The 16,937-nt window shown below is 35.3% G+C and overlaps 1 protein-coding gene across 1 annotated transcript in view; it reads left to right on the top strand.

Moving 5' to 3' along the window:
* LOC306658961 (phospholipid-transporting ATPase IB-like) overlaps positions 1-16,937 on the top strand; it is a gene marked incomplete at both ends in the record, with an annotated part of 142,477 nt that overhangs the window by 48,741 nt on the left and 76,799 nt on the right. Inside the window, 6 exons of the mRNA XM_079136233.1 lie at positions 1,585-1,673; positions 10,763-10,804; positions 12,016-12,076; positions 13,086-13,191; positions 13,748-13,830; positions 15,115-15,164. Of these exons, the coding sequence (XP_078992359.1) occupies positions 1,585-1,673; positions 10,763-10,804; positions 12,016-12,076; positions 13,086-13,191; positions 13,748-13,830; positions 15,115-15,164 (431 nt within the window). The remainder of the gene's footprint in view (positions 1-1,584; positions 1,674-10,762; positions 10,805-12,015; positions 12,077-13,085; positions 13,192-13,747; positions 13,831-15,114; positions 15,165-16,937) is intronic.

Genomic DNA, 16,937 nt, shown 5'->3' with positions numbered 1-16,937 from the left:
AAGAATGAAATTTTGACACAAGGTTGATTTTCATGTGTGTGTGTTTGGTGTTGGGGATAGAACCTATGGCCTGTGTACACTAGGCAAGTGTGCTACCACTGAGATATATCCTCAGCCTCTCATGGATGAATCTTGAGCACATCATGCTAAGTAAAATGTGCCATAAAAAAAGAAATTATATGATTCTATTTGTGTCTGGGGTACCTGGAATTGTCAAATTCATAAAGACAGACAACAGAATAGTGATTTCTAAGGACTGAATGAAGAGGAGAATACAGTTATTGTTTGATAGGTGCTGGATTTCAGTTTGGATGATGGAAAAGTCCATCACAACTGGTGGTGATGGTTGCACAACAATTTTGTGAATATACTCACAAAAAAAGGTCAAAATAGTAAATTTTGTCTTATACATATTTTGCCACAATAATACCAATGCTATAATATTGTTGTTTTTTTTCTAGTAACGTACTACTTTTGTCCAGTATTTTGACTATAAAATCTGTTAATCTTGCAGATAAGACATTATTTGTAGTTATAGTTGTGTTTTTTTACAGCATTGCTTGTTTAGATGTAACCACTTACCTCTCAGGGTCTCACTTTTAATTCTCATAACACAGAACTGTCATTTGAGAAGGTATATCTACTGTCTCAAGGACTTTCTTACAGTTTCCTTTAGAGAAGGATTGTAGGTGGTAAATAAGGTCATGTTTTACATGTATGAAATTGTGATTGTTTCTCCCTATTGAAATATTATTACTTTCCCCAGAACCTTGGAAGTTCTCTTGTTTTGTGTACAGAATCTAAGTTTTGTTGGACTCATACCAGTTTGTAATTGTCATATTTTCTTCATAAATACTGTCTTTTTTTATTAGTTAATATCTCTTTTTTACATTTTGTACTCTGAAATTTAACTTTTACTTTGTCATTAATATTAGTTATTGCGAGCTCTTTACTTTCATTTAATGCATCATTTTCCATCCCTGATTTTCCTTTAAAAATTACATTGTTTAAATGTGCTTTTGCATGTCTCTGTGTATACATCATACATGATATCTTCTGCATTTCATTATTTTTTGTTATTTTATTAAATAAAACATAAAGTTAACCAGTATCTCTCTTTTTCCCAAATAATACAGAGATCTTAAAACTGTTTAACTCCACATTGTTTGGTATTGTTTGTTCAACAGAATTTCCATTTCTCATTAGAAACCATCATTGTAGTTGTGACCACAATTAAAATTGCATAGAGTTTGTATTTCATTTTCATCTATTTAATGTTTTCTAGATACTTTTGATGAAATTTGTGGCAGAAGAATGGACTTGGGCTTCTGATTTTCTTTAGTTTGATGCCTAAAGTTTGCTTTGCATATTACCATAAATTTTACCTCAAGTGTAAAACAAAGAGAAGAGCATGACCTTCAAAATAAGTATAGATATTAAGATAGAATTCTTATGGACTGCATTTCTTTCTTTCTAAAAAATTTACTTATTTTAAGAATTTAGAAAGGAAGGACTTAATCTTGTTGTCTTTGTTTTGTAAATACATTTTAAACATGTGATTTATCATGTTCGCTTTTTGTTTAGGTAAAATATTTATTTTCTGATAAAACGGGAACCCTTACTTGCAACTCAATGACATTTAAGAAATGTACCATTGCAGGCGTAATTTATGGGTAAGTGTTTTTATTGTCATACTCTATTGCAAATTCTTTTTTTCCTTTTTTAAATTGGTGCATTGCAGTTATACATAAAAGTAAAATTCATTGTGGTATGTTCATACATGCACACGGCATAATTTGATTAATTTCATTTCGCTGTTCTTCCTTTTTCCCATACCTCCCCCTCCCCTTTATTCCTCTACCTCCACTCCACCGTTCTCTCTTCTATTTTCATGAGACATCCCTGAACCCATTTTAAAATTTCTTATTTCTCTGTAGCTTCCACATGTAAAATATTCCACCCTTGACTTTCTGCATCTGGCTTATTTCACTCTGTATGATGTTCTGAATTTCTATCCATTTACCGGCAAATGACGTGATTTCATTCTTTATGGGTGAATAAAACTCCATTGTGTATATATATTTTTTCTTTATCCATTTGTCTATTGATGGGCATCTGGGCTGGTTCCATAACTTGGCTGTTGTGAATTGTGCTGCTATAAAATTGGCATGCATGTATCACTATAGGGTGCTAGTTTTAGTTCTTTTGGATAAATACCAAAGAGTGCGATAGATGGGTCTCATGGTGGTTCCATTCCTAGTTTTTTGAGTGATCTTCATATTGCTTTCCAAAGTGGTTACACTAAACTGTAGTTCCACCAAAAACATATGATTGTACTTTCCCCCTACATCCTCACCAGCATTTATTATTTATATTTTTGATGACTGCCATTCTAACTGGGGCAAAATGAATCTCAGTATAGTTTTGATTTGCATTTCCCTGATTGATACACATGTTCAACATTTTTTAATATACTTGTTAGTCATTTTTATTTCTTCTTTTAAGAAATGTCTGTTTAGTTCATTTGCCCATTTGTTGAATTGGTGGTGGTTGTTGTTTTTTTTTTTTTTTTTTTTTTGGTGTTAAGTTTTTTGAGTTCTCTATATATTCTGAATATTAATCCCCTGTTAGAGGAGTAACTGGCAAAAATTTTGTCCCATTCTGTAGGCTGTCTCTTCACACTCTTGCTTCCTTTGCTATTCAGAAGCTTCCTTTGCTATTCAGAAGCTTTTTTGAAGCCATCCCACTTGTTGATTCTTGGTTTTATTTCTTGAGCTTTGGGAGTCTTATTAAGAGTCAGTTCCTGCGCCAGTATGTGGAGTGCTGACCTTATATTTTCTTCTAGCGGTTTCATTGTTTCTGGTTTAATTATTAGGTCTTGGATCCACTTTGGATTGATTTTTGTGCAGGGTAAAAAACAGGGATCATCTATGTTTTCATTCTTCTACATATGGGTATTCAGGTTTCCTGACATCATTTGTTTAAAAGGTCATTTTTTTTTCTCCAGCATCTGATTTTTGGTACCCTTGTCAAGGATCAGATGCCTGTATCTATGGGGATTTGCCTCTGTGTCTTCCATTCTATTCTACTGGTCTTCATGTCTGTTTTGATGCCAACACCATGCTATTTTTGTAACCATAGCTCTAGTTACAAAAGAGATATGGTATTGTGATGCCTTCAGCATTGCTGTTCTTGCTCAGTATTGCTTTGGCTATTCTGAGACTTTTATTCATCCATACGAATTTTGGGATTATTTTTTCTAGTTACCTGAAGAAGGTCATTGGTGTTTTGATGGGGATTGTGTTAAATCTGTGTAACTCTTTGGTAGTATGATCATTTTGACAATATTAATTCTGAACATCCAAGAACATGGGAGATATTTCCATCTTTTAAGGTCTCAGTCAAATTTCTTTTTTCAGTGTTTTATAGTTTTCATTGTAGAGATCCTTCACTTCTTTGATTAGATTTATCCCCAAGTATTTTACTTTTTTTGAGACGATTGTGAATGCAGTAGTTTTCTTAATTTCTTTCTCAACAGTTTCATTACTGAAGTATAAGAAAGCTATTGATATTTTATATTGATCTTGTATCCCGCTACTTTGCTGAATTTGTTTATCAGCTGCAAAAGTCTTCTGGTGAAGTTTTTTTTGTGTGTGTGTGTGTGGAGGGATGATTCTAGGTATAGGATCATGTCATCAGCAAACAGAGATAATTTGGCTGCTTCTTTTCATATTTATATCCCTTTAATTTTCTTCTTTTGCCAGATTGCTTTGGCTAGAATTTCAAAAACTATATTGAATAGAAGTGGTGAGAATGAACATTCTTGTCTTGTTCCTGAATTTAGAGGAAATACTTTCAATTTTTTCTCCATTCAGTATGATGTTGGTCTTGGGTTTTTCACATAGCCACTATAATGTTGAGGAAGTTTCTTCTGTCCCTGATTTTTTTCCAGCATTTTAAACATAAATGGATGCTAGCTTTTGTCAAAGACTTTTTCAGCATGTATTGAGATGATCTTGTGACTTTTGTTCTTAATTCTATTTATGTGATGAATTACATTTATTGATTTGTGAATGTTGAACTAATCTTGCATCTCTGGTATGAAACTCAATTGGGCATGGTGTACTTTTGTGAATGCAATTTGCCAACATTTTATGAAGGAATTTTGTGTTTATGTTCATAAGAGATTTTGGTCTTTAGCTTTCTTTCCTTTATGTGTCTGTCTGGTTTTGGTATCAGGGTGATACTATCTTCTTAGAATAAATTTGGGAATGTTTTCTCCCTTTCTATTTCATGAAATAATTTGAGGAGGATCGTTGTTAGTTCTTCTTTGAAGGTCTGGTAGAACTCAATTGAAAATCCATCTGGTCCTTGGCTTTTATTTTTTTAAAAGCTTTTAATTGCTGTTTTTTATGGTTTAGATATGATGTGTCCCCCAAAAGATCATGTGCAAGATAACAAGAAAGTTTAGAGGTGAAATGATTGGGTTATGAGAGTTTTAACCTAACCAGTGTGTAAATCCACCGATATGGATTAACTGGTGGTAAATATAGGCATGTAGGGTGTGGCTGGAAGAGATAGGTCACTGAGGTATGGTTTTGGGGTTTATATTTTGTCCCTAGTGAGCAGAGCTCTCTCTTTGCTTCCGTATTGCCATGTTCTGAGCTACTTTCCTCACTCATGTTCTTCTGCTTTGATGTTGTGTCTCACCTTGGACCTAGAACTGTGACCACTGAAACTGTGAGCCCAAAATAAACTTTTCTCCTCTACATTGTTCTTGTCAAGTCCGTTGTTCGCAATGGTGAAAAGCTGGCTAAAACACTGCTTTGATATCATTGCTTGATATTAGTCTGTTTAGGTTTTCTATGCCTGCATGTTTTGATTTGGGTTAGTCATATATTTCCAAGTATTTGTCAATATCATCTAGATTTTCGAGTTTATTGGAGTTTGAATTTTCAAAACAGTTTCTAATGATGCTCTGGATATCAGAAGTGTCAGTGGTGATATCTCTTTTTTCATCTCTAACTTTGTTGATTTGGATCTTTTCTTTCTTTTGGTTAGTTTAGCCAGGGATTTACCAATCTTGCTTTCAAAGAACCAACACTGTTGCATTGTTCCTTCATATTGTTTTTTATTTTCAATTTCATTTATTTCAGCTTTGATCCTAATTATTTCTTGTCTTCTGATTTTGGAGTTAGTTTGTTCGTTCTATGTATATCTGTTCTCATTTGTTTCTGAGAACTTTGTTTCTGCCCTGATTTTTTTCTCCAATCTATTCCTCATTCAAATGTGTATTACTCAATCTCCATGTATTAAAATTGTTTCTGGTTTTATCTTGTTATCTATTTCTAATTTCATTCCATTATGATTTGATAAAATGCAAGGTATTATCTCTTTATTATTTGGTAAGCATTGCTTTGGGTCCTATAATATGGTCTATTTTGATGAAGGTGCCATGTGATACTGAGATGAAAGTGAATTCATCTGAATGAAATATTTTATAGATGTTGCTCAGGTCAAGTTGATTGATAGTAATTTTTAGTTCTGAAAAATCTTTATGTCTGGATATCCTTTTTTATTTTGTTGGAGTTTATTTTATTCTTTATATTTTGTAGGGATTTTTAGGTGCACTAGAATTTGGGGCATAAATATTTACAATCCTTATATCTTTTTGTTGGATGAAACAACCTTCCTTGTCTCTTCTGATTAATTTTAACTTTAAGTCTACTTTGTCAGATATGAGAGTAGCTATTCTCACTTGCTTTTGGTCTCCATTTCCACCTTTCACCTTCATCCTGTGGATGTCTTTGCCTTGTCAGGTGAGTCCTGTTTTTTAATCTACTCTGTTAGTCTCTATGTTTAATTAAAGAGTTGCTGACATTTACATTCAGTTATTATAGAGAGACAATTATTTTTTCTTGTCATCTTTATTTCAAATGTTTTATTCAAGTTTTCCTTTCTAAGCTATTTCTTCTACTGAGATTTGCTTATTTGCTTTCTTTGAAGTTAGTTTTCCATTTCCTCTGCATAATATATACATAATATATATATATATATATATATATATATATATAAAGCTGATTTAGTAGTCATGAATGCTTTTATTTTCTGCTTATCATGAAAAATTTTTATTTCATCAATTCCAAAGGATAGCTTAACTGAATAAAGCAATCTTGGTTGGCAATCATTATCTTTCAAAACTTGTGATAAGTTATTAAAACTCTTCTGACTTTTAAAATCTGGGTCAAGAGATTAGTGCTAACTCCTACTGGTTTGCCTCTAAATGGGACCTGCTGTGTTATGGTTTAGATATGAGGTATCCCCCCAAAAGTTCATGTGTGAGACAGTGCAAGAATATTTCGAGGTGAAATAATTGGGTTTATGAAAGACTTAACCCAATCAATGAATTAATCCCCTGATAGGGATTAACTGAGTCATAACTAAAGGCAGGTAGGGTGTGAGTGGAGGAGGTGGGACACTGGGGGCATGACATTGGTGTATATATTTTGTCTCTGGCACATGGAGTCTTTCTTTCTCCTTCCTGGTGTGATGTCCTGAGCCACTTTCCTCTATCATTCCTTGGTACCATGATTTTCTGCCTTGCCTTGAGTCTAGAACAACAGAATTAGTTATCTATGGACTAAGACGTCTGAAACTATGAGCCCCCAAATAAAGTTTTCCTTCTCTAATTGTTCTTGTCAGGTCTTTTGGTCACAGCAGTGAAAACACTGACCAAAACATGCTGTTTTCCTTTTGCAGCTTTAAAAATTCTTTTCGTGTTCTCATTGTAATTATAATGTGTCTTTTTAGAGGATTGTTTTTGATCTTGTCTATTTGGGGTTCTCAAGCCTCCGGTATTTGAGTGTCCATCTCATTCCCAAGGTTTGGAAATTTTCCTGAAATTATTTCACTGAAAAGGCTTTGCATGACCTTCGTTTGTATCTCTCTTCCTTCCTCAATGACAGCAAGTTTTAGATTTGGTCTGTTCATGCTGTCCAATATATCCTGAATATTCTGTTCATGATCTTTTGTCACCTTTATTACTAAGCTTGTATGCCTTTTCTTTGAGGCCTGAAAATCTGTCTTTTGTATGATCTAATATACTAGTGATACTTTCCATTGAATTTTTAATTTGATTTATTATTTTATTTTTAGCATATCTATTTTTTTCAGAATATCTATGTCTTTATTGAAATGATGTCCCTTTATGTATATTTTCTCTTAGTTCATTTCTTAAATCTTCTTTTACTTTGATCATTTTATTCATCAACTTTTAAAATTCTTTGGCATTTCATTCACTTCATGATGATTCAGTTGTTTGGGGGGTTACAGACTTTTGGTGGCATTTTGTTTCCTTGCTTACTATATTTCTGTGTTGAGATTTGCCAACACAGAACTTCTACAGGAGTTTCAGTATTTTGATCCATCTACAGGGCATTATCCAAAAAAGATAATAATGACAAACAACCTCCCATTAAAAAGTAAAAACCAAAACTCACTGATGTTAACTGAACAAAAAAGGAAAACTAGTGTATAAAGAACAAAGTAACACACAAAATAAGTAAATATAAAAATATAAAGAATAAAAAAGAATAAATCTAAAATTGGGTAAAAATAGAAAAATTAAAGAACTAAAGAAACCAACAAAAGAAAAAACTGACCCAAAAAGCAGAACTCATCCCAACACAACCTCAGAAAATAAAAATAACATTTACTCTCGTATACGTACATAAGTAATATCCACAAATTTTTTTTTTTTTTTTTTTTTTTTTTTTGTGGTGCTGGGGATCAAACCCAGGGCCTTGTGCTTGCAAGGCAAGCACTCTACCGACTGAGCCATCTCCCCAGCCCCCAAAATTTGAAAATAAGTTGGAAGTAGAAAATACGAGGATAGAGGCAAAAATGGAAAAGTGATGAGGGCCGAAAGAAAGGGTGAGAGTATAAGATAAATGTTGAAGTGAGTAAAAAGAGAAATGAAATGAATTGGTCCAATTAGTACAAGACTACATAAATAATAATAATAAAAAAAGCCAGGGGTAAAGTCATCCCTTTGGAACCCTAGTTGTCCGGAGGGTTGAGGCAATTTGATCACAAGGCAAAGGACCATCCCAGCTACCTAGGAAGACTAGGAAGACCCTGTCTCAACACTAAAAGTAAAAGGGGTTGGGGATGCAGCTCAGTGGCCTTGCGCCCCTGGGTTCAATCCCTAGTTTCACCACAACCAAAATTAAGCAAAATCAATCAATTATCATATAACAACTACAGAGGAATTTTTTTTTACCTTTTTAAAGAAGTGGGGAAAGAGGGTAGGAAAGAGAGGTAATAGCAAGGAGAGAGAAAAAATATGGGGGCAAGAATAGAGTAACATTAAAAATTAAAAAACAGCCAGGCACAGTTGTGCACACCTGTAATTGCAGTGATTCTAGAAGCTGAGGCAGGAGGATAGTGAGTTCAACACCAGCCTCAGCGACTTAGTGAGGCCCTAAGCAGTATAGCAAGACCCAGTCTCAAAATAAAATATAAAAAGGGCTAGGGATGTGGCACAGTAGTTAAGCACCCTGGGTTCAATCCCTGGTACAAAAACAAACACTAACCCCCCCCCCCAAAGTAGTATGGATATGTCAGATTAACAAATTATTACATTACCAATAAAAATACATAATATTATGGATTAAGGAATACAATTTCCAATAGAGTTGGGGAATCCATTAAATTAATACATGGAATTATACCAGTATAATAAAGGCTAAAGTAAAGAGTCAAAAATTATTCCCAGCTGATGTTTCTGAGATGGACATAGTTCTTAGTGAGACTTCCTGGTTTGGAGTATGTCTGATGTTGGGAGATGTAGAAGATATACAAACCTCCACAGTGTAACCTCAGAGTGACTCAGCAGTCTGTTTATTAATAGCTCTTAGATTATTAGATCTTTCTAGATTAGATCAGACTTTTGCTTCAAAGGCTTCCCTATACTCAAGTTCTTGCATTTTTCTATGCCAGTCTCCACCTGTCTGTCTTTGGTGTGAACTTGTGTGGCTACAGAGTTTTAATGGAGTACTTAATCATCTAAAAGCTGTCAGGATTGTTTGATGGATACTCCCTACTGTCTCCAGTCTTGTTGCCTGCTCTTTCCCAGGCTGGAAGAATCCTTTGTGTTCTGCAAACACCTTGTCCTTGGGACTAACTGAAAATAATTATTCCTTCCCTTTTTGATGGTAGTTCTGCTGGTCTGAGTGACCCACCTGCCCAGTTTAATCTTCTCAGCTGATGAGACCACCAGCCATCTCCTGGAGACTGGTTGGGTACCTGGGTGACACATAGTCAGTAAATCCCAGCAGGTGTGCTCACTTGCTTATAAGACCTCACTAGCCCCATGCTAATTCTAATTCCTACTTGTTTTTCTTTTTCGCTACAGGGCATTAGAATGGGTCTGGGAGTCTCTAATAGTCAATCTGGGGAGGTTGGCTGTGGCGTCATGTCTGGGCCCGACTATTAAAACTCTGTAGCTGTGGTAGATATCCCATGGTAGGCAGTTCTAAAAATCCCACACTATGAATTAGTATGCGGGTGCGTGCCTGCGACCCTGTTGATAGCAGCAGCTCTTGCTCTTTCTACCTGAGAGGCCTAAGTAGAAAATATGACTTGAGAGTCCCATGAGAATTTCCCCCTATGTAAACTCTGGACCTTTCAAACTGCCAGACTGTGGCTGCTGTGCTTGGGAATTGTCTGGCACTGAGCCAGTCAATTCTATGGTCCCACCTTCAATCTTTCAGCCGGTTGTGATCCAGACCTCCCAGTAGGGCATATCCACAGACAGTCCTGTTCCTGGGACTTATTTTTGGACTGGGAACCTATGCTTCCAGTGAAAAAGAAGGAAAAAATGAAAACAGAAAGGAAAAAAAAAAAAAAAAAGATGGAGTCTGTTGGATCTTGTGGATGTTGAAAAGAGGATAGAAAAAAGGTATGACAAAAAAGTGTGTTGATTCCTGCTCTTCCCGTACACGCCTGTGCCTTTTAAGATGGATCCTGGTTCCGCGCTCGCTTTCCCCAGCTCTCGCTTCTCCAGCAGGTCTGGTCCCAAGCCACCCAGTTTGGTGCGCTGCATTTAAATCTTCCTTATGTTCAAACAGCATATCTATATGATGGTGTTGTAAAAAAATTTTGTGATCTGTACAATCCCCTCCCGCCTTTGCCCTCAGACTCTGAAAAGGTGTTGCCCCTCCCCGATTAAGGAGCCACGCGTGCCCTGCATTGTAGAATACTCACCCCTTAAAAAAAAAAAACAAAAAAAAAACTCTAATTTTTCTAAAATAAACAACAAAACAAAAAACACCACAAACAACAAAACAAAACAAAAAAACACCAAAACTAAAACAAACAACAACAAAAACAAAAACCCCACGCAATTCCTCCACTTCTGCTGTTCAGTTTCCCTGAATTGGGATCCCAGCGGCCCAAACAAGGGGGCACCCATTATGTGGGAGACTGTTATGCACTATTTTGTTACTAACATTTTTTTTTCTTAAAATGATTAAGCTTTTATTTATTCTAAGACTTACCTTAGAATTTCTAAGACTTACCTTATTTATTTCTAATACTAATGCTGTATCTGAGTGATATTGAAACTTAATAGAACCTGAATGAAAGCTTGTGGTTGTTTAAAAATATGGTTTATATTTGCTTTTATACATGATTGGGATTTTGGAGAGTTTCGCATCAATGGTTTTGAAACATATATTTTTCCTCCCTCATTTTCTCTTAGAAATCATTCAGACAATTATGACGATGATCCAGAAAACCTCAGGTATAAACAATCTTCTATTCCACTTTGCCCTTGTTCCTTTTCCCTGCAGTCAACTTTTATGAATACTGGAGTATTGGCTTGCCACACCTTGCTCTTGTTCAGACCTCAAATAGCAGCTTCCAGAAAGCTCCTTGGGTAGATCTCTCCCACATCATATTCAAAAAAACTAGAATTTAGCCTTTCATTCACTGCTTTTGAAGTTACTTTGAAATTATTTTTAACTAACAAATTTAGTATCCCTTTTCTGAAATTCGTGGGACCACAAATGTTTTGGATTTTGGATGTTTTTCAGTATTTGAGTATATATAATGAGATATCTCCAGGATGGAACCCAATCTAAACACAAAATTCATTTATGTTCCATACATAACTTATACACATAGCCTGAAAGTAATTTTATATGGATATTTAGGTTTTAATTGACATAATAATTATATGTGTTTATGGGGTATAGTGTGATATTTTCATACATGTGTACAATGTGTGTTGATCAAATCAAAGTAATCTGTATAACCATCACTTCATTTATTGTTTCTTTGTGCTGAGAATATTCAAAATATTCTCTTTAAACTATTTTAAAATATACAATAAATGATTGTTAGCTATTGTCACCCTGTTATGAAATTCAACACTAGAAATTAATTATTATTATTATTATTTTTTTTTTTTTTTGGGTACTGTGGATTTAACCTAGGGGCACTTAACCACTGAGCTACATTCTCAGTTCTTTTTATTTTTTATTTTGATATATTCTTTGGCTAAATTGCTTAGGATCTTGCTAAATTGCTGAGGCTGACCTCAAAGTTGCAATTCTCCTGCCTCAGCCACCTGGGTAACTGGAATTACAGGTGTATGCCACCATGCCAGGTTTAATTGTAATTTTTATACAATATTTTTGATATTTTCATGCATGAAGAAAGCTTTCATGGTTTGGGATTTTTCATCACATTTGTTGTCAAAAATTTTTGGATTTTGTAGCATTTCAGATTTTGAATTTTTGAATTAGGGATGCTCATCTTTCATACAGTTTTCCATACGAGTGTAGGTATTTCTAATGCCATTTTGCACTTGATGCCTGGGAAGATGTATCGTTTAACTGAAGATTAAATGTTTACTGTGGCTGTATAGACTGTGTGGATCCTTCTCCTTTTGAGAACTGGTGCCAACAGGAACTTCTGGTCAAAAGTAATCTTCTTTATTCTTCCTCATAGTCAATCATCTTTCTGTGAATTTAATGACCCTAAATTATTGGAGAACTTTGAGAATGGCCATGTAAGTCTGTTATTTTCCCTTTAAATTGACATGATAATGCTGCATAACTTTAAAACTTGCATATGGTTTCCTAAAAGAAATATAATTTTCTGAACTGAGGAAGAGAGAGTCTTGAAAAACATTTTGATGTACCAACCAAACATTTCTGGTGCAAAGGAATTTTTGCACCAATATTACGAGCCTAAACACTGACTTTATTGTGAGCGGATTTAAACATCATACAAGACCTTTTACTATGTAATTATCTATTTTTCAACTAGTTTTATTGTATTGCATGCCATCAATACCTGCATCATCTATTCCAACATATTGATATACTTGATTTGCAATCTTGATCTTCTATTAAAAAAAAATGATGTCTTAAAATATACATCCATACATGTTCATTCATTGCTTGAATACCCCCTGAGGACTGGCACTGCACTAAGGATAAAATCCAAACTCATTACCATGGTCTTCTCTCCAACCTCATTCTTTGTCATTGTCTTTTGCTCAAGGTGCTAAAAGTAACTCTGGTCTAGAGGCACCACAATCATACAAAGTTGTTTTCTGCTTCAGGGCCTCTCCAAGTGCTGTTCCCTTTGTCAGGTACAGGCCTATATAATGGACAACTATACAAACAGTGAATGAAGCTTTTATTGGATATTAATTTAAATATTTCCTTAACAGCAAGTCCCTGACCACCTGTCTGAAATAGGCTGCTCTTGTTTTGTCACAGGCCCTGTTTGTTTCCTCCATCTTTGAGAAATTATGTCTTCTCAAGAAGAACAGAAGCTCCGAGAAGACAGGGCCATCCTTTTCCCTGATGTCTCCCTAGCCTCCTTCACTGTCCCCGACTCTAGCCCACAATATTTGAATCTGCAGTATGTTTCTTGGCCAGGGCCTGGCTTGTGTGTTCCTGAGGTTCAAATCTCAGGCAACAAACCTCAGTTGATACAAATTGCAGGTTCTGTGTAATTTCCACATTGCTGGCATTTGGGAGACTCATTATCTCTGTACATTTTTCTAGCCCTCAGCAGAATACATAAATGAATTCCTTACCCTATTATGTGTGTGCCACACGGTTATTCCTGAGAGACATGGAAATGATATAATCTACCAGGCTTCCTCCCCAGGTAGGTGTTATGTACAGAGAAAGTGTGCACCTCATTGTACTTAGTGGGTGATGAGGCCTCAGGAGAGGTTGCTATTGCTGCTGATATCCATTGTTCCTACCTCCTTCTTTCCTGGAGTTCTCACTAGTGGGGACCCACAGAGCATAGCAGCTCAGAGCCACTCTATGACCCTGGGGCTCCTTGTCTCTCTTTCCAAAGACTATTGTAAAGAGGCTAAGATGGGCTCTCAGACCTGGGGAGCTTACCAGCATGTTTGGTCATAACCAAAATAAAGCAGAGGTAAACTTAAGACCCTGCAACATTTTATGAGAATGCTATTAATGGCATTGAGAACAAGCAAAATCATTATGTGTAGTAGTACTGCTAGCTGGGTAATTCATCTTAGCCCAGAAAAAGGCCCTATTTAACCAAATTTCTTCTTCATGAGCACTAGTACCTAGAAGGACACATAAGTACACTTGGATCAAAAAGTCAACTTTAAAAAATGTCAAGGTATTAAATTAAATTTGGTGTTAATATTGCTTGATGCCTATTAATATGGACTATTTATTGACAGATGAAGCTGCTTTAGTGAAAGGAGCAAAAAAACTTGGCTTTGTTTTCACAACAAGAACACCTTATTCTGTCACCATAGAAGTTGTGAGTAGGACACTGAATACTTTTCAATGCTTTACATATACCTGCTTTTCCAGAGAAGTACTGATGTACCATGGTTCAGAGTAGGAACACTGAAGTTCCTGGGTTTCCCTCCTGATCTCACCCCTTTCCAGCCATTGTCCTCAGGGATCATCTTTCTCTTTTCTATGTTTGTCCTGTTTTATCATTGTACATGTGCACAGGGTTTGTGAAGATTCGTTGAGTTAATATATATAAAGTGGTTGAGGTTAGTGTCTGGCACATAGAAAGTACACAATTCAAGTGAGCTGTTCCAAAGAGTTAAATCATCATACCTTCAAGACATGTACTATGATTTTCCTATGAGGAATTAACATTGTTTAACTATTTTTGTGAATTCTGCTAATTTACTGATTTTTCTTTTTTTCCTTCCCCTGGTGGAGTTTGAACCCAGGGCCTTGTGCTTGCAAGACAAGCACTCTACCAATTGAGCTAGATTCCCAGCTGATTTTTCATTTTATTGTGTGTATATATATCCTTTTTCTGTTTTGATAATCATTCATCAAAAGTCTTTGCTATTATTGGAGAAAACTGAAATAATGCAAACATAGTAGCCAACATGCTGATTTTTTTTCCCCTAGTGATAATGGGATGGTTAGGGATGTTTGAATCTTTGGTAGAAGGGACTGATTAATTAATCATTATATCTAGAGTATCTGGCACATGGACAACTCTGAAATTATTTGAAATTCTGCCACACATCATTGCCATATTGGTGATGCTGGGACTTGGTAGATTCAGAGATAAATTGATCTTGGCTACTAGAACTCAAGAGACTGTAACTAAAAAACTTAGAAAAGATTTCATCATTGCTGTGGATCTTTATATATAGCATACCACCTCTTACTGTTATCCAGCTCTTCAAATTAATTATTAAAGTTTTCATTTGATCTTTGCTATTTTTTGAAAAGATTTGCTTATTTTTCCATTATTGTCTGATGATATTCTCTTATACTACATGTGTCTCTGCCACCTGGAAAGTATTTAGTGCTAATTTTAGGTCGAAAAGAGAGATGCTTTTGTCCTAATTAGGTGCCCTTAGAAACATTCATGGTAATACTGTCCATGTTACAAACAATGCTCTTACAAGAGGAGGGTATTGTCATCTCATTAGACTTGCAAGAAAATTTATATTTTGAATAAGATGTGTATTTGGAGGGTAAAACATTTGTGACTGGGTGTGTGAATTATTTTATAAGATGAATGTATTTTCCTTGGGTAAGAATGTTTTGTCTTATCTTCCTGTAGATGACAGAAATGCACACGTTTGAAATCCTTAACATCCTGGAGTTTTCCAGGTAAGCTCCTTCTCATATAGTTCACGTATTTTTGAAGACTTATTTCCACAACTTTTCCAATTGAGATTTGGTAATGTAAATCAAAACTTCAATATAGAATCATGAAAGTCTTGCCAGCCTCTACATGGAAATCTCAGCTCAGTTCTTGGTTTTTGCAAAGAACTCATTAGGCCAAATTCCCCTTTGCAGGTTGTGTACAAGGTCACATGCCTCTCTTTGATAGCACTGTCAAGGTTAGAATTGTGGTTTTGTATCTGTTATAACTTTACCATCTCACTTACAAGATGATTAACTCCCAAGGGGCAATGATCACCTCCTGCAGAGTCTGCTGTCCAGGAAGTACTCAGTGAATATTTGGTGGAAGGATGGATGTTGGAAATGATTTTCACCAACCCAAAACGTTTCCTTAAAAGTAGACAGTAAATTAATTCATTGTTTTCTTTTTAAAGGGCAAGGATGTGAATCCAAGTCCTTCCTACTTCTTATACTTCAGTGGGTTGTTGTTCTAGCCCCAGAGCACATTGTGAGGATGGTGATAATACCAATTATAGGGCTTTTCCTAAAGACCCATGAAAATTTAGGAAAGGAAATGATGAAGTTACTCATTAGCTCTTCCTAAAGCTGGATGATTTTTTTAAATCATATTTTTAAAGACTTGCTTTCTAATGACTTTTTTTTTTTTTAAATAAGTTGTTTAACAAGTTTTTAAGACTTGGGAAAAGTTGTTATCAACTTCCTCTCTCACACACACACACACCTTGGAGAGCTTTTTCCAAAATCTTTTTAATTTTTATTTTGACTTTCTACCACTTTTATTAATTACATTATATTAACTCCATGGTTTAAACATTTGTACTTCTTTTAACATTTTTTGAAATGTGAGATTTTGAAATTTGCTTTATATATCCTTTTATCTTTTTATTATTATTGGAGTTTTATAGTTATAGATAGTAGTTAGGTTCATTCTGACAAACTCATACATATGTGGAAATCAATTTTAGTTCATGACCTTCCCCCTTTTTCCTCCCATTTTCCCCTCCCCTATTCCATTTCCTTCCTCTACTCCTACTAGACTACTTTTCCCAGTCTATTAATTTATATTTGGTTCTTTATGCTATCCTACCCTTCCCTCACCCTTTCATTAATTTTACTCTAGCTTCTTCATGTGAGAGAAAACATTCAACCTTTGAGTTTGGCTAATTTCACCTAGCATGATATTCTCCATTTCTATCCATTTACTGGCAAATGCCATAACTTCATTCTTTTTAATGGTTGACTAGAACTCTACTGTGTATACATCCCACAATTTCTTAATCCATTCATCTATTGATGGGCATCTGGGTTAATTTCATAATTTAGCTATTGTGAATTGTGCTGCTATAAATATTGATGTGGCTGTGTCACTGTAGTATGCTGATTTTAGATCTTTGGGGAAAATACCAAGGGGTGGGGTAGCAGGGTTGTATGTTGGTTTCATTCCTAGCTTTTTGAGGAATGTCCAACAGTATGGAGTGGTTGGACTAGTCTGCAGTCCCATCAAAATGTGCAAGTGTTCCTTTCTTCCCATAACCTCACCAGTATTTATTGTTGTTTGTGTTCTTGATCATTGCCATTCTGACTACTGTTTTTTGAATTCTTTTTTTTTTGACACAATACCTTTATTTTATTTATTTATTTTTATTTTTATGTGGTGCTGAGGATCAAACCCAGTGCCTCACACATGCTAGGCAAGTGTTCTGCCACTGAGCCACAACCCCAGCCCCAAGTTTTTTG

The sequence above is a fragment of the Sciurus vulgaris genome, assembly GCF_902686455.1.
Source record: "Sciurus vulgaris genome assembly, chromosome: 4".
NCBI classification, from domain to species: Eukaryota; Metazoa; Chordata; class Mammalia; order Rodentia; family Sciuridae; genus Sciurus; species Sciurus vulgaris.
This window is presented reverse-complemented; position numbering and strand designations above follow the sequence as displayed.